Source organism: Notamacropus eugenii, chromosome 5, assembly GCF_028372415.1.
Source record: "Notamacropus eugenii isolate mMacEug1 chromosome 5, mMacEug1.pri_v2, whole genome shotgun sequence".
Taxonomy (NCBI): domain Eukaryota; kingdom Metazoa; phylum Chordata; class Mammalia; order Diprotodontia; family Macropodidae; genus Notamacropus; species Notamacropus eugenii.
The window spans coordinates 451,873,100-451,891,289 of NC_092876.1; the positions used below are offsets into that span (position 1 = coordinate 451,873,100).

Sequence of the window (18,190 nt, forward strand, 5' to 3'; positions counted from 1 at the left end):
TCCTCACATTTCAGAGATCCTCCCCATCCTCACCCCCGGGCGAGAACCCTGAATGTTTACGGGGACTGTAAGGGGGTACTCTGTTTTGTGGTTAATATAAATTTTCCTGGGATTTTGCCTTTTTGTTTAGTCAGGATTCCGTTTCTCTCCTCCTCCTCCTCCCCCCTTCCCTTGTAGGCTGCCAATTGGATGGTATACGAGTAACAGTACCATTCTTCCTGTTAATGAACTCTTTTCTAAGTCATTTTTTCTCATTTGACCCTTCCATGGAGCAGAGGCAAATTGCGTGAAATTACCTCCAAGGATTACATTTATTACTAGCCAATGAGAGCTCCTCGCCTTGTTTTACAAACTCCTAATCCTATGTCATTCTGATGCTGCAAACAAGCCGGATTCAAGGCCTCTTATTCTTTCAACTTTCTCCAGCTGGAGGGACCTCATTCTGCATTTAATATTCTCCATAAATATCACACGCTAAAGACCCCCTGACTTCCAGCAAGTCCATATTAAACATGTGACATGTCACGCATGACAAACTCTGAGTATCTTTTCAAAGCAGCATTAAAAGCAAAGAAACCAATTTTCTTCTCCTTCCAAACCTCCCCAAGTGCTGAATGATGGGGTTTGGAAAGAGCCACTGGAGCGTACTTAGGGGGATTTTATGAGATTTTCCAGAATGATTTAATCTTATTGTGAGCATTATTAATGAATGGCAACCCAATTTGGCCGTAATATCTGGGAACGCGGTTACAATACTGGGAGAGCCTGACCCCCTTCCCCCCAACCCCCAACCTTAAGCAAACCTCCTCCAAGATAGTTTTACAATCGCCAGGAAATATTGAGCCTGGCAGGAGCAGGAGCCTGCTTCCTCGCAATGCTGTCTTCTTTTACGTCCAAGCAGAATACCTCACCATCTGCTGTCCAGTTCAGAAGTCCCCGCACAGCACTTCCCAGGGCTGCTGTCCCTGGAATGTCTTTTGAAGGTGGGGAAGCAAATGAAGATGGGTTGGGGGAGCATGAGAAGTAGATGGTCACCAAACTCAGATTTTCAAGTTGCTTTTGGCGAGGGTGGAAAATTGCAAGAAAAAAACGAGCAGTTAAGTAACTTTATTATATGTGTGCACGTATGTAGAAATGTATATCAATAAATGTACACATGTATGTGTATATATATGTATATGCATGGGCATATATACACCCACGTTTGTATATGCACGTTCGTATATAAACATATATCCACTTACAAACCGCCAGCAAGGTGTATCTTTATCATGTGCTGCTCTGGCCTTGGCCATGCCAAAGTTGGTTTACAGTGTGAGATGCCTTCACCTGCAGGGTAGAGGGCTCGCCTTTGGAAACCTTTGACTGTCTTAGGTGAATTAGTGGATGGGGCCTGATGGGGAGAAGAGGGGCTCACCACGATTCTGAACTCAGTGCCTGTGGAAGGCTGTCTTTTCTGTCTTCCTCATTCTCCCTCAAGGTGCCCCTCCACTAAACAAAATTGTGATCCGTTTCACAAACGTTGAAAATAAGGGAAATGTAGAATCTCTTTTAAACCTCATTTGGGTCTGTGTGTATCTGTGTGCATATATACTGAATTGGGGGGGAGGGTTTGATGGGCCTGAAATGGTGTTTTGGAGAAGAGAATGCCCTCAAGGAACTGCATATTAAGCTGACAGTAGATGAACCACACACCAATATACAACCCGCTACCTGGGGGAAGAATAGGGAAGCATTTTTCAAAAAGGAAAAGTCGTGTTGTCCCTGGACGTTATCAACAGTCCAGTTTGAAATGCAAGTACGTATGCATTTTTTTTTTAACTTTGAAGAAAAGGGAGCGATTACCACTTGCACATTAAGAAATGTCATTCAGTCCTTTTCTTCATTCTCCTGAAATCTTGGGAAAAGCCAGAATCATACTTGTACAAGCAGCAATTTTGTTAATCCAGGGGGTTATTACCCAGCTCTCGTATTAGGATCTACACTACTGCCAAGCAATCCTATAACCTTCTCAAAAGAAGTTTACCTCCCTGTTATAAAACCAGTAGTGGTATTTATACTGTGCAATAATTAGTGTATTACTTCAATCCACTAACAGGTTCATTTTATCTCCGCACAAAACCTCGAGTCTGCTTATAGAAAGCTTGTGCCTCCTTTGGTGCCGTTAAAGTGGTGAAAGAGTGAAAGAAGGCTGGTAGCACTTTCTCCTTTGCCTCGCCTTAATTCCCATCTCTTTCTTTTGCTCTCATCCAATTAGTGCAGTGTATTAAGCGGTTTATCATCTCATAGTCAGCTATTGAGACAAACAAGGCGAACACTTTGCAATGGAGCCTGCTCTCCTTTGACACCCTCAGGTACTTACATATTCCACTGTGCTATGAATAATAGGGGGAGAAAAGAGCGCTAATTCCCTCATCAAAGAATGCCTTGTCTGCTGCTTTGCTCAACAACACCGCTCTAATCAAAAGAAAAGCAATAAAGCTTAGCATAACAAAACGAAACCTACTTATTAGCTTAGTGGTTAAATGAATGCAGAGCCGCTGCTATTCAAAACCAAGGTTTGAAAACAGCCTCCAACCACCTGATAATGCTGCCTTCGGGATGAAGGAATTTTAATCTGAAATTGGAAGCTGGCTCAGATGAGTTCATCTATTAAACAGCTATAAGGAACCTCCACGACCAATCGTTCAATTAAGAAATGTTTAGGTGATTTGCCCGAAAGACGAGCCCCCTCCTCCCCTCTCAAAAAAGGGAGATTTCAAGTTGGGGATGGGAGCAGTGCACTGAGCCGCTCAAGGGAAAGCTGTCCAAGTCTCAGAGGGTTTATGGCTAGGTTTGGTTTTAGAAATCAAAAGCAAAAGCGTCTGTGAATCCGACTTGTAGCCACCCCTACTGCCTCTTCCCTCTCCTCAACAAAACCTGAAAGGTCACCTGGAGAAAATTCTAATGTCTGATGGTAAGGTGGTGACCATGGCTGAGGTGAAGCGGAGGGCTCTGGAGCATCTTTCTGTGGTCATAGCTTCCAATACACTCATCTGGGAGCTTGGGTTACCCCTTCAAGTCTAGGACAGCCGTCATAGGATCATCTAAATTTATTTCTTCTGGAGCAAATTAAAATTAGAGCTGTTTACTCTCCCAGCCTCCCTCCACAGCAAAAGCCAAGAGTTTCTCATGCTAACAAAGCAAAGTGGGGAGGGTTGGGGAATAGTTTGGTCTCCAAGTTCCTACTATGCCAGGAGAGGATTCTGGATTCTGACATGGGTCAGAACTCACTTTCCAAAGGATGAGGTACCTTTTCCCAGGAATTGGAGTTTAGCTCAGGCTCCACAAAATCTTGGTGGTCAAATATTTACTGCCAGTCTGTTACTGGTGGAATGGGAATATCCACTTTCCTTCAACCCAACTTTACTCTGTGCAGCTGAACTCAAAACAAGTCAAGAAATAGAAAGTCCGTTGAGATGCTAATTCATCAGTAGTGAAAAACAAGGACCCTGGGAACAGTCCTTACTCTCTGCCATGTTTCTAGAGGCTCAAAATCATTCAGTTAAGAAATAGGTTAGGTGGGAAACAAAAAATTAAAATATCATCCCTTGGGCCTTTAATACTAGGCAGGTAGGGTAGCCTTTGCACACAGTAGGAACTTAATGCATATGGTTAGTTGATACGATCCTGATCCACAAGGAGCTTGCAATTTAGTTGGGGACAAGAATACTTGGAAGAAGACTGAAGATGGCTGATGACTGACAATACTTTGCATATGAACTTTTGTATTTCAATGTCCAAAAGCAACCACAGAATTTAGAAACTTGGACAGAAGTCTCCCATTTGGGAGACAAGATTCATTTTTGGGAAATGAATTGAGAGAAAGATACTCTGATGTGCACTAATTGGCTTTCTATTCTGGTCACCCTTAATATCTGAACTTTTCAAATTCAGGCTATAGTACTACTATGTGGCAACTGGACCAAAAGACCTGAAACACTCTCAGAATGCAAAATAGAGACCCTCTTCTCTTCAATACTTGTGTAAGTCTTCTGAAGCTTTGGAATACCAAGTATCATGGGCTGGACCTTTTAAGAACAGGAACCTGTATAGGAAAGCATCCCAAGTACCATGTTTCTTCTGCTTCAGAAGCCAAGTAAGCACCTAATGGCCTGATTCTCTCACTACATTCAGAAAATGAAACACACACACACAAACTCCCCAACCTCATTTTTCTCTTAAGATAGTTCCCACTTTTTGAACGCATGACACTGACACTCTCCCCTCCACTCCCCTTTCGTCACTGGTAAGGAGTTAGCAAAACTGGTTTCCCTAGAAAACTTTATTTCCTTCTTCAAGAAGATAATCTTTCATTTTTAATAAACACACACAGTTTTATATTTTTAAAACTTTTACAGTTTTACATTGAGGAAAACAGTCTGCAATCTGTAAACTTACTAATAAAGTAAGAAAAGGAAAAACAGAAGAAATGACAAATCTTTCCTGGGAGAGGGATTGCTCTAAGAAAGCCATCAAGAAAAACACCCCAAAGGTAAATACGTTTATTTTTTCATCAAATATTCATTCAAAGGAGACCAAAACAGATATTCTCAATTTCTATCCCTAACCCCTCAAAATTTTTGGAAGTGTGTTTAGGCTACGTTTGTTTGTGATCTAGGTTCTTATCACCCAAAATTTACTAACCCTCAACCTTCTAAGTTAAAAAAAAAATGGGTGTGTGTGATCTCACTAACAACCTAAAACCTGGATGCAAACTGACTTGGTTGGGAACGAGGCTTCCCACTCGAAATATCTAATTTGAAAAACCTATAAATCTCCCTTTAGCGATAAACACAAAGGCAAGCTGCTCTCCAAAGGAGGTAGAACATTAGGAAGCATTTAGGGTTAGTATTGTTTTTAATTGGTACATTTATGGTGGGGAAGTTGATAAACTGCGAAAAGGCAAAACCTTAGTGCTCCTAGAGCGACTTCTACTAACCTCTCTTCCGGAGAGCATCTCTACTAAATACCCTGGAGCAAAGTCTAGGATCACTTACATTTCAGCAACTCTCACTGGGAATTATTCAATTAAAGTAGCAATTCCCCTCCTGCTCCACCCTCCCCCATCGGAGTACATATATTTATGGGGCAATTCCCCCTTCAGGTGTTCCAGGAAGGGCCACAGGATTCTAAAGCGTCATTTGTTTGTAAAGTCAAGGTTGGTTCGTTTTAACTTGAAGGAAGTAAAAATAATTCTCCCCTCTCTCTCGCAACTTTATGAATAATCTCTCCAAGGTGGCAAAGCCCAGCGGAAGAAGGGATGCAAAGGAGGCACTGGGGGCTACCCCGGGGTGGGGGAGGAGACCCAAAACGATCGGTCAGTTCTGGGATTCCCTAAAGGGCTTCATGGTGCAATCGGAGAAGAGCTTGCTGAGACACACTTCCGAATAGCCACTCCAGGACAAGAAGTGCTCTGCGATGCTCCGTAGCTGTCCATACGCCTTAAAGTCATCCTTGGAGGGGAATTCTTTCTTCCTCAATGTGGCTACAAAAATATAAAATAAATAAAAAAAAGGATTAAAGGACCAAGAGAGACATATTTACAAGAAAATCCGACACTCTTAAGTAAACACACATGGCTCCCTGACTCATGCTCAGAGCCAGGGCAGCCACATCCCCACTCTCCTGCTCTCAAGCCCAGCCCAGTCCAGCTCACTAGGAGACCAGCCCTGAGACCCCTGAGGGGAGGATGCTGAGCTCTGAGGCCTGGCTGGTACCATCAAGTTGACCATCCCCCCCTCCCCCCAGTCCTACCCCTCTCCTGTGTCCATCATTCACTGAAGCTGACTCAGCAAAGGAGGGGAGCGATGACTGCCCAGGCCAACAACGTAGCAATATTCAATGTGCAGGTCTACACATCTGTACTGAAGCACTCGAAAATACATGTCATTTCAGACATAGTTGGGATGAAGAAGAGGAACACTTCCCTACCCAGGAAGGTACTGGTATTCAGAGGCTCTTGTACTTCCTTGAACCAAGTTTGAGCAGAGGCCTTGGCAACTCCTTGGGTATTTCCCTTCTGTTTTCTGGGTCAGGTTACTTAAGAGAGTTTACTTCAGCTTCTGTCCCCACTGTCCCTTGTCCCTTCCCCCTTCCCAGTCTGGTGCCCAAATACTTCAGGATTGTAGTCCCTGCCAACTCCCCCACTCCTCGCCAAAATCAAAATTCCTCATGTACTTCTATGTCTGCTGTTTCTAGTATTTTCTTTTATTTAAAGGTAGGAGGAGAGGATGCAACTGGGGATACCTAACCTTGAAACAGGAAGATTGCTTACTGAAGCACTCCTTCCACCCCACCTTATTTATTAGAGAAGCAACCAGTGTCACTGTTCAAAGCCTCTCAGGTTCACAAAGCCACAGACTGAGAGCTAAAAGGGCCCTTGACCATCATATGACCCAATCTCCAAGTAACCTGTACAAGGTCAGACCAGTAGAGCTGAAATTCGAACTCCAGGCCTCTAAATCCAAACCCAGCGTTTCCAACTACCGTACCCATTAAATGATATGGTTTTTCCTGCTTTTCTTAGGAGCAGGAAAGATTTAGCAGAAAGGAGACAGTTCTTTGGAACTCTCCGCTGCGGAGTCCCATTTTATTAGCCCCAGAAGCAGTAAAATCTTCACAGGGCCATTTCTGCACTTAATACGCATTGGAAAACACATCTCCATTCCCCCAATCCAGTTCACTGGATTTAGACTTCGGAGGGATTTTAAGGGGCATCTGGCCCATCACCGTCTTTCAACAGAAGAGTAAAATAGAGCCCAGGGAAGTTAATGGGAATGGAAGGGCAAGGACTGGAGGGAGCTTAGGCCTCCTGGGCCAACTTCTGCAATGACTGAGCAGCCACTGGAGAAGAAGGCTGCCCATGGACAGGAGGGGCCAAGGGAAGGGAAAAATGACAGGAAGAGCTGAGGAAAGGGACACAGAAAAGTAAAACCATAAGCCAAGATAACTCCAAACCAGTTTCAAGGTATTGTTCCCATGATACACAAAGCATTGTTGACAATAGCCATTTCTAAATAGCATTAATTGTCTTTCACAGTAAGGTGGTGGTGGTGGTGGTGGTGGTGTGGAAGGTTTCTTTTATGATGCAAATATATAAAGGGTGAAGAGTTGGGGAAGACTGGGAGGGGGCTGGGGGTTGGAGAGAAATAAGAAAAGGGTACAGGAAGATAATTTGTTAATTCTAATTATCAGAGCCTGAGAATACAATATACAGCCACTACCAAAGCCAGACTGCAAGCTTTAGCTGGAGGACCATAATGGAGTTATGACACAAACACATCTGATGACTGGGGAGAGCGGATTTAAAGAACTTCAGTAATACAGAGCAGGTGAAGATGAGAGAGGACACAGCTCCTGATGTGTTTACCTCCTCTGCTGATGGGATATTGACTTTTCCCACTAGGTTGGTTAGAAAGGGGACGATTTGGGCTGCCACACAGCAGAGACAGAATGACGACCAGCGTCACTCTGGGCTCTTCTCAGTATGTATCACAGCCAGTCAATACCTCTACAGTGCCCTGTCACACAAGTAAGATGCAAATAAAAAGCTGTCTTTCTGAATGAGAATTTCATCAATAACACAGAGCAGAGTCTTCAGAGAACAGGAATGGAAGGAGAGATTCAAATCTCCTGGGCTTTGTTTTGTTTTTTGGTTGCGTATATTTTCAATAGTCCATCAAACGTAGGGAAAGTTCAATATCAACTGTCATTTTTCCCTTGCAGCACTACACCCAGTACTTTAAACCCTAGTGTAGAATACAAATGACAGAAACCTGATTTTATACGTTTTCCTTTTCGGGAATCAATTGCTAGATAATACCTTACACCCAAGACTGTCAGGCCTCCAAGGCCAAGGGTCAGAGAAACCATCTATAGCTGTCACAATCAAAAGTATTAATAAATAATTCCTAACTAATGTCAAGTTATTATAAATTCTCATAAACACAAAGTACAAGATAATTTTACACATATACATACATGCACACATGCACACATACACCACACAGGAATGTAATCCACAAAGCTCACTACTCTGCAAGGCTACAGCATTACCCACACACACCACTACACAGTTTATTTATAAGCCACAATACCTCCTGTGGCTGAAGAATGTTCTTGGAGACAAGTCATCTGAAGACTAATGATCCTCTAACCTGACGCTACTGGGAAGATGAAGCTTCTCATGGGTTTGCAGAACATTTCTTATTAAATATGTTCTTCCCTAGAAACTATGATTTCAAAGGGGTGGGGTAGGGGGGGTGGGGGGAGTTAATCCAGAGGCACCGATTAACCACTGGAGACAACAGATTTTTAGACTTAATTTCTACTGACCAGCCTCCAAAAACCTCTAAATGACACAACCTATATATTAAACCACTTCTGTATGAGATAGTACATATAATTTCACGCAAGAATATGTGTACAAGTTAGGTTTAACACATCAAATTTTAGAATGGTTCTAAACAAATGAACACACTTTCATCTAACAAAACCACTTGCTGCCTCATCTATCATGTTTCTATCTTTCAAAGCCAGTGGACCAGAAACCTCTTTTCATTAGCTTGCTTTACTTTTTTATAAAACCTTTACTGGACTTAAAAGACAACGCAATGAATCAGAAATCACAAGGGCAATGAAATTTTATCACCCACTGGTTATTTTATTTTAATTAAGGCAAGCTTAGGCACACAGGCAGCAGCCGTCTCTGTTCTGAATGTCTGTTTCATTTATTTCTGTGCAAAGGTATGAAACAACAGTCAGTCATAACCGATTCTGTCAGGTGTTACACAGTCAGTCATAACTGTCTGTGTAGAGGTGTGTCAATTTACTATGCCTGAATTAAATATTCTGTCAATTATGAAATCAGGTGATAATTTAAGCAGACTTTATTTCTTTCTCAAACTGGATGGCTCCCACCTCTCCTAATCCATAGCCTCCCTCCATGTCACCCCAAGCTTTGTCATGTTGAAAAGAATGTAAGAAGCAGCAAGGATGCCAAAATAAAAGACCCCACTCTACGAGTCCTTTTATTTGTGTCCAATAAATAAGAATCATGAAAGCTAAAGTAAAAACTGTTGAATTCACTGGACGGTCAGCAACACTTCTACTGCTGATTAAGCAATAACCCCCATCATCTCAGGCAATACGCAGAACAGGATCACTTTTCAGCCAAGTTACCCTGTGTTTCAAAGGCACAGATGCTTAGGGCCTTTTACCAAGTAGCTGCACTTTCAAATCAAAATGAGTCATCTCTTTGGGTGATGTCTTCTAACCCAGAAAGAATTCACAGGACTCCAAGTCCCCGAGTGCTTTCGGGCACACAGTAGGTCTGCAAGAAATGCTAAGAAATCAAACCATATAGAGCACTATTTTTTTTCAGGACTGAAAGATCTTCCTGTTTAAGTCTCCTCAATTCCACATCTTCTTAAAAATAATTATCTTCAGCTTTCTTTTCCTGTTCTTTTTGTTGATACCAAAATATTCATCAAACCGAATAAAATACCCATGGTTTTGCTCAAGTGCTTACCAGGCTGATCTAACAAGTATTTAGAAATGTGCTTATAATTCTATCCACTATTGGTCTGGTACATACTCAAATAAACACAGGGTGCCTATCTCCCTGCGATAGGCTGGTGGTAGTACACAGATAAACGTCACACTGTAAGGAAACAGTTGCCAGTGGGCCTTATTGTGAAGAGCAGTTGTCCAGTGGGAGCTAAGGAAGGAGAACAGGGCAGGAGGAGAGATGCGATGGGGTCAACCGCTGGAGAAATGGCCAGTGTAGAGCACGAAGGAGGAAAAGGTGAAAAGTAGTGTCCCTCACCATGCATCAAGGGAGAAAGAGCTACCTTCAAAGAGATAAAAAATTTCCTTTCAACTGGATGAAGTGATTGTCTCAGGGCTGAGCTAAGGGTGTTTGTATTTGTCACGTCTGAAAGAAATCGCACATGCAGCCCCCTTGCTGAGGTTATAAAAAGTACTGTCAACCATACTGGACAGGAATTTTTTTTGGGGGGGGGGAACATTGTGCAGGATCATTAAGCACTGTTGTATAAATAAAGTTAGAAGATCAAACGAAAGAGGGGACTCGGGTTAAATGCTGGAAGACAAAGTTCTAGAAGAAAAGCAAGGCACGGTGTAATTCCAAGAACCTATTACTTCAGACAATTTACTTCAAAAAATAAAATCCGAACGGTAAATGATTACCCAAAAGCAATCATGTCATCACCACTGAAAGATGGAATAAAATAATTTTTTGTGAAGTGGCTGAATGAGAGCAACTTAAAAGCCACGGAGCCTGTCAGAAGCACATTATTCCCTTTTACACCCCGTTTCCCAATTCATCTCAGTGCTGCTGACTAACCTCGGCTCCCAGCAGGTGGAGCATTTAAAATAAATAGCATTTCCTACAAAACGCGCTCCAACTGCCCCATGACAGGCGCTTCCAGTTCCCGGCCAGCCACTGGATCAGATTCAGCGGTATCTAACAAGGTGTAAATACAATAACAAGCATGTAATTAAGTGAGCATGATGAAGTTAATGGAGATAATTCATTCCATTTTGGGCTTATGAATATTCTATTAGATGTTATCAGGCAGCTGGAATAGCTGTTAATTTAATCATCATTCAGACCAGCAAAATGTTCTTTGTGCGAGTATAATTGCAGAGAATGAATAATTGATTTGACAATTGTACCAGTGGATTTCAAACAGTTCTGTGCGCTCTCAGAGCAGGAAGGGAGGAGAGCTGGAATACTCAGTGCGCTGAAGAGGTGGCAGAGAAGCCAGCCTGCAAATTGGACATTATCAGGACACAGATAAAGGACAATTTTTATTTTATCAATGCAACACAATTACATTACAGTGCGCTAGTAATCACTCTGCCCACACTTTAAAAAGGGAAATAAATTACTCTTCATGGGAAAGGACAAAAAGAAATATCAAAACCATTTAGAATCCATTGATATTGGATATTTAATTTTTTTGCATTATATTTTATTATAGGAAATATCAAACTGTGTTTGAAATTGCTGGCACATTTAACTCTGTTACCTGCAATCAAGTACACAGATTGTATTTTACGTGGATCTCTGTATTACAGAATGTTCCATGAATTACAATGATTTTATTGCAATTTTTTAAAACTACCCTATTTTTAAAAAAAGGCATCATTTTGATATACAAAGGTATTGTGCACCTAAGCCATAAGCACTCTGTCCTGGATACAGTGAACAACCAACAAAAAATTATTCACCCCCAAATAGCGAATTCTTTTCATCGCACTGAGGCTCACAAAGTAGCAGCAACATGTTGAGTGTTCAACAAGGAGAGCAAGTCACACTAAGTTTTATTCAGGACAAAATCTCACAAAGGCTTTGGAAGTTGCCAGAAATCACATTACTTGGAACTGGGAGTACAACTATTCCTGTGATTTGGAAAATACCTCCCTAGTCTTTCCAAGCACAAAATTCTAAGACAAATCAAAGGTGATGGAACATATAAAAATGAGGAGTTGTATAATAAAGCAAAATCTGATAAGAGGGTCACCATTCAACATTAATAACATTAAAAAAGGATTTAAAGTATTAGATTTTTTTAGCCTATGACCCAGGAACATTAAAAAAGAATAAAACAAAATACTATCTATCTTTAGGGTTTCCCCATGAGTTGGTTCAAAATACGGCCTCATTTGTATAACCTTGGAATACTATCCTTAACTAAGAAGCGCAGTTGTAAGTACACATTTACCTCAAGGCCTTAAGCAGACAATGGAAGCCAATGTGTCGTAAGCCATCCCGTACAACTCTAGTATTATTGTTATTATTCAAAATATCTGATCTCATTTGCATTATTCCAAACCTTGGTACATAAAAAAATCAGACTGATTAATTCGATTCTCAGTGACAGGAAATATCCACAGGCCCTAGAGACTATCTACTTAGTACAGTTTATTCTGTGTATGTACACACATGTGCAAGTATGCATTCATATGAGGAACTCTCAGAGAGAACAAGGAATAGGAAATCTATATTAATGCAATATATTTACATTAAACGTAGTCTATGTGACTAGATGGTTAGTAGGAACTTTAGAGTCAGAAATCCCGAACTCATTTCTGAGAACCAAATATTTAGTTATTTTCTCATTTTGTACATAGCTTACCCATTCTTCTGTCTGCTTCCACCTTCTCCCACCATCTCCAGTATCTAGCACAATGATCTGCATATAGTAGGCAGTCAATACTTGTTTGTTAGATTGAGTTTTGATTAATGAAGAACCTAAATTATGACTAGTAAGAAATACAGAAGAAAGCAAATGTATGTTCAACAAAGGTTGGCCATTAAGTTGGAAACATGTAGAACCTCAGCTACGGTCAAATGTAACCAAATCACTTTTTCAATTGGGTGGTGGAGCGGATGTGTGATGGACAATAGTCTACGGAGGGTATTACTAGGAGCCTTCCAGAGAAGGAAAGGAAAAGAACAGAAGGTCCCTTGTGGTGGTTCCCCACCTCCCCCCACTGTCCCCATACTCTCTCTTCCATCCAAGACTATTCTTTTTTCAATGCAGGCTACCGCAAAAATAAAAAAGTTTCAATCAGTATGTGATGCAATCATGTGAGCATGATGGATGGATGGGAGCAAAGAATGATAAACTGAGAACAGTTCTTTTTGGGTCTTAGCACATCTTGGGCTATGCCCAATGAGGAGAAGCTTCCATATTCCCAGATATCACCAAAGGTGGAATCCTTAGTATTCTCATATGCCAGTGTGTTCACCAATACAGTAACTACATTCACCTCTTCAAAAACAATGATGCATTTCTCCAAGAGAATGGAGCAAACTACTCTATATTTAGCACAAGGATCAATCAGTCACTATTATTTATCGACTGTGTTACATGCAAGGTACTGTGAGGGATACAGACATATAGAACACAGTCCCTGCTGTTTAAGAAATTAATTTGTCCATTAAATTTGTAGAAATGTAGAAGCAATGAAGTTCTGTTTTTCAACTGGTCTGAATATAAACTCACTTTAATAACTGGAAGGTGGTATTTGCATAATGTTTTAAGGTTTGCAAAATCACTTTGGGCACCACATGGGCAGTTATTGCTCTTTTACAAAAGCAACACTCTATGATTAGGTGCAAAACATCATTAACCATTAACCCTTTGCGCCATCTCTATCACATGGGAAAGATCCAAGGTCACACTGGACTTTGAGAGAAAGCAGGGACTTTCAAATGACTTTTAACCTTCTGCTTTCACTATTCCAGGGGATTCACTGCTTCCCATTCATGTGCCATGACCATCATGAATAAGATTCTAGACTTCAGACCAGTCAGAAATGTGGCCCTTCCATAAGCTATAGTAAAATTCTGAGGAGCCATAGCAGCTTAATCAGTCAAGGCTCTAAGCCAAATGTGTGTTCCCTGGTGAAAACTCCACTCTTCATGTAGCCTTCTCTCTCTGGAATGAATTTTTGAAAAACCTTACAATGGTCTGCTCCATATGTCGAGCCGGTATCTCCACACAGTGTCAGCAGAGCACAGAGTAACAGCAGATCCTACCGCCCCCGGTGGAGGGCCCATCTCCTCCAGACTCCATTGAGGGTTTTCTTGGCAGAGATACTGGAGTGCTTTGCCATTTCCTTCTCCAGCTCATTTTACAGATGAGGAAACTGAGGCAAACAGGGTGAAATGGCCTGCCCAGGGTCACACAGCTGAGAAGTGTCTGAGGCCAGATTTGAAACCAGGAAGAGGAGCCTGTGCTCCATCCTCTGCACCACCTAACTGCTCTTCTTTACTGACCTGGACTATACCCAAGGTTGCCTCTTCTGACTCCAATACACCCCTGAGGAGATTCCTGGTGTGTCAGTACACATTAGAGCATAGGTTTGAGCACGTGTGCATGCACACACATATATATGTGTAAATTAGAGTTGGCAATCTCCCTATTTTATGTCCCTAGCCCTCATCCCACTCAGCTACTTTGCTTTTGGCACACCCCTCCCACCTTTTTGAGGCTTTTGAACAAATCAACCAGTTTACAAGCTTTTATTAAGCTATGTGCCAGACACTGATCTAGATGTTGGGATACAAATCATTAAGAATGAAACATTCCCTACTCTGAAGGAGCTTATATTTTAATGAGGAAACAATAGAACAGCATTTTACACTGCTGCTCCATCCCTGCCTGGCTATCATCTCAAACACAAAACATCTAAAACCGAACTTAACTCCCTCACTTCAACCCCCAATCAAACCTTACTTCTTTTCCTTTCTCTTTTCCTACTGATAGCACCACTATTCCTCTGAGGAAACTTTGGCTCTACTTCCTTTCTTACCTTTCACATTCAATTATTTACCAGATCCTAATGATATTACCTCTACAACCTCTCTCAGCTTTGCGGTTTTATTTTCCACTACCCTGCTGCCACCCTAGTTGATTTTTTTCAATTAACAAAAATTTACCTGTCTTATTTCCTATCTTGAATCTATCACCTGTCAAGAGGTGGGTAGTAAGTTTCACTATCTGGCTTTCTGAAAGCATGGTCTGCCAGGCCACTGATAAGAGGTTTTAAGTCTTTCAAAGTTATTTTTACAGTGCTGTTACTGAACAAGTTGTTCTCCTGGTTCTGCTCAATTCACTCTGCATTAGTTCATATAAGTCTTTCCCAGTTTCTCTGAAAGCATCTTTCTCACCATTCCTCTGCCCCAGTTCATTTCCTCATTACTTCTTGTGTAGGATGTATGATATCATCCTAAATGGTCTCAATGTTCCTTCTGCCAGATGGAACACAACTGCCAGTACAATCTTGCTAATATCTCATATCTCTTCTCTACTGAAAAGTTTCCAGTGACTTCCCATTGTTTCCTAGATAAAATATGAACTCTTTGGCCAGCATTCAAAGCCCTTCATAATCTGGTTCCAATTTTACATTTCCAGGCCCCAATCTCATTGTATAATACAGTCAAAATGGAGTACCTGCTTTTGCCTCTTTCTGCTTTTGTACCCAAATTCTCCTCCAGCCTCTGCCTTCTGAAATCCTCTTACTCCTTAGTTCTGTTGCCACCTCCTCCTCAATGTACAGTGGAAAAAAAGCATCAAAAGTTGGAAGATCTGCATTCAAATCCTGCCTGTCACTTACTTTATGTGTTATGTTGGATAAGTTCTCTATCTGTAAAATGAAGCAGTTGGATCAGATGACCCCTAAGGTCCCTTATGGTTCTAACTCAAAAGATCTGATGACTCTTCATAAAGCCATTCCAAACTGTCCCCAACTTAAAATGATCTGTTCCTCCTTCAAATTTCTTGCAATACTCTGCTTTAACACGTTATAAACTCTGCCAGCAAAAAATGTATGTACTTTTATCTTTGTATTATTCAGTACCTGGAACAGCATACTGAACACTACTATTTGCTTTTTCAGGAAAAGAGGAACCAGGATTTTCTTGAAAAGTAAGATCACTGTATGTTTTCTTCCATTTAAAGGACTGTTTGGTCTAAATAGGCTGCAACATATATCGATGATTAATTACAGACAAAATGTGATGAAAAATATATTACTGAAGAAATGAATGGCTAATAAAGAAAGTGGTTGCTCATATGGGAAGGGTAAGAAATAATTTACCACCCAATGCATACATGACTACTGAATGCTGACCCATAGGTTACTGGAATGTCTTTTGTTCAATGGTAACAATAAAAAGTTTTTCAAGTGACTCAATTAGCCCAAAGAATATTTAAGGACAAAACTGAAGACAACAAATTAAAAGTGGGAAAAAATGCTGTCAAGATTTCTAAAATTTCTACAACAATTTCTATTTTCTTCTTCCAAGATAATGGAGATGCCACCTGAGGACACCAATATCACAGGGTCTGGTGCTACTGCTACAGTATCTCTTACATCTGTCCTTCCCTTCCCGTGCCACCATGTTGTATAAGGAAGGAGAAACAGCAAAAGAGAAGTCTAAGGTGGGAAAAGCAGCCAGCCCAGACCAGCCTGAGAGCCCTGGGAGATGGATTTTCAGAGTTTCTGAAAGGGAAGATGCCAAACAACTGGCAAATGTCACAGAGGAAGGTCTCAAAAACTGCTGACCCATACACCCACTTTTTCATCCTGAAATACAGTCCTTATGAAATATAATTTTCACATATTCGAAGGGCACACGATGAAAACACTGATGGGAAAAGGCTTTCACAAGTGATATTCCAAAGCAGACCACGTCTTTACAGCGACACCGTTGACAGAAACGAGCCCACTGGGCTTAATGTTTGTTGACTATAAAAAAGCACTTGATTCAGTAGAGCAAAACCTAAAGTCTCTCTTCGAACAAAGTGTCTCCCAAGCGTTTGTTAAAAACATAAAAGATTTCCTGAAGTATCCAACATGAAGAACTTTTTTATGACCCTATGATGATTAACACTGTGAAAGGTAGTAAATACAGAGATTATGTTTACTAAAACTGTTTGCTACTATCACAGAAGATTTCTAGCACAGGTACCAACTGGAAGAACCGTCTACGAATGAGGTCCTCCATATTGTGCTTTTTTTTAATGGATCACACGATACTGAATGCACCAACCCTGAAACAATGCAGAGCTCCCCATAAGAGCCATAATCACTTTAAAGAATTTGGTATAACTAATCACACAAGGAAAACCAAATGGATGAAAATGTTTGTGGTCGAGAGAATGATATTCAGCTAAACAGCCCATGTAGCTGGTCTATTAGTGTGTACAACAGTACACACACCACACACACACACACACACACACACACACACACACACGAGACTCTGTGGATGGACATTGAACTTGATACAGGAAGACAGCAGGCTGGATTTTGTTTAGGAAATAGTGCAGTGTTTTCAATGACTCCAAGCTTTTTACTTAAAGAAAAACAATCTTTTAAATGTTGCAATTTCTCTAGCAATTTTATATGCCTGCAGATTATGGAATACCACAGTCCCTCAGGAGTCAAAACTGATGGTCACTCAATGGTACAACAACAACAATGAATGACTGTGAAGAAAAAGGAGTATAGAATATATCATCAAAGAAACATATGACTAGAAGAGACTTGGTCATGTGGAGAGACAGGAATAGTAACATACAGCTTATGTGCTGCCCCAGGATCCATATAATGTCAAGAGATCTAGAGGAAGAATCCTGGCATGTTGGGTGGATCACCTCCAGTGGAGGATTTATGGGAGGATATAAAGATGAAAAGAAAGATGTGGATGAGGAAACAGAGGCTAAGAGAAGTGAAAGAAATGACTTATCAAAGCCATCCCCATTAGTGAGGGTCTGAAACTTGGGCCTCCAGACCCCACATTCAACAGGGCTGGAGTGGGAGGTAGCTCTGGAACACTAACATGTTTATAATAATCCCACCAGAGCAAGTATTGTAGTAAACGAATGCTTAACTGGCTGCTAATGCTGGCCTGCTGATTCCTAAGTACCTTAGCTCATGTTACTCAAGTGGCTGAAGAAAGACAAAGAGAAGAGACTCTTCTCATTCTCTAGCGTGCAGATAAGATACAAAGCTTTATAAAAATGGAAATTTCTGTTTTAGTCACTGAACAACGGATACTAGTAATTATCACTATAGACACAGTATTCTAAAATCAAAATGGTATTAATTTTTGCTTTGAAATGTCAAAGGTCCAGGCCCAATAAGACACAGGCCTGATACAGCCTATGTTTAAAATGCACAAATCCTTTCTTACCGATTGCTTTCTTTGGGTTCTGGGTCTTATAGATCAAAACTATGATGAGGAAGAAAGAGCACACTGAAATCCCCAGTGGTGTCAAACTTTAATAGAAACAGATGCCTTTGGGCCACAAATTTATTTGGAATACCACAAATTAACATCATCTATGTTTCACTGAATTTTATCCACTTTGTTAAACATTTCCCAATTATATTTTAATCTGATTCAGGCCACACTTGGAGCGCTGAGGGCCACGCATGCAGTTTAACACCTCTGCTCTAAAACACACCAGAGATTCTTTTCAAGGCAATGAATGAATACAATCAGAAAATTCTCAAGAAAATGATTTTATTTGCATTAAATAAAAAGTGTGATTTCTATCATAAGTAGGCTCCATTCCTTGACATGAGGATCACGTGTTACTTA

The 18,190-nt window shown here is 41.0% G+C and overlaps 1 protein-coding gene across 3 annotated transcripts in view; it reads right to left on the bottom strand.

Annotated features, from left to right (window-relative positions):
• Positions 1-4,306: 4,306 nt before the first annotated feature.
• The window catches only part of POLA1 (DNA polymerase alpha 1, catalytic subunit), a 327,051-nt gene continuing 313,167 nt past the window's right edge, over positions 4,307-18,190 (bottom strand). For all 3 annotated transcript variants that reach the window (XR_011968249.1, XM_072615233.1, XM_072615234.1), the window contains one exon: positions 4,307-5,527. Coding sequence is in view for 2 of the 3 variants with exons in the window: in XM_072615233.1 (XP_072471334.1) it covers positions 5,361-5,527 (167 nt within the window). In the remaining variant the exon portion in view is untranslated. The remainder of the gene's footprint in view (positions 5,528-18,190) is intronic.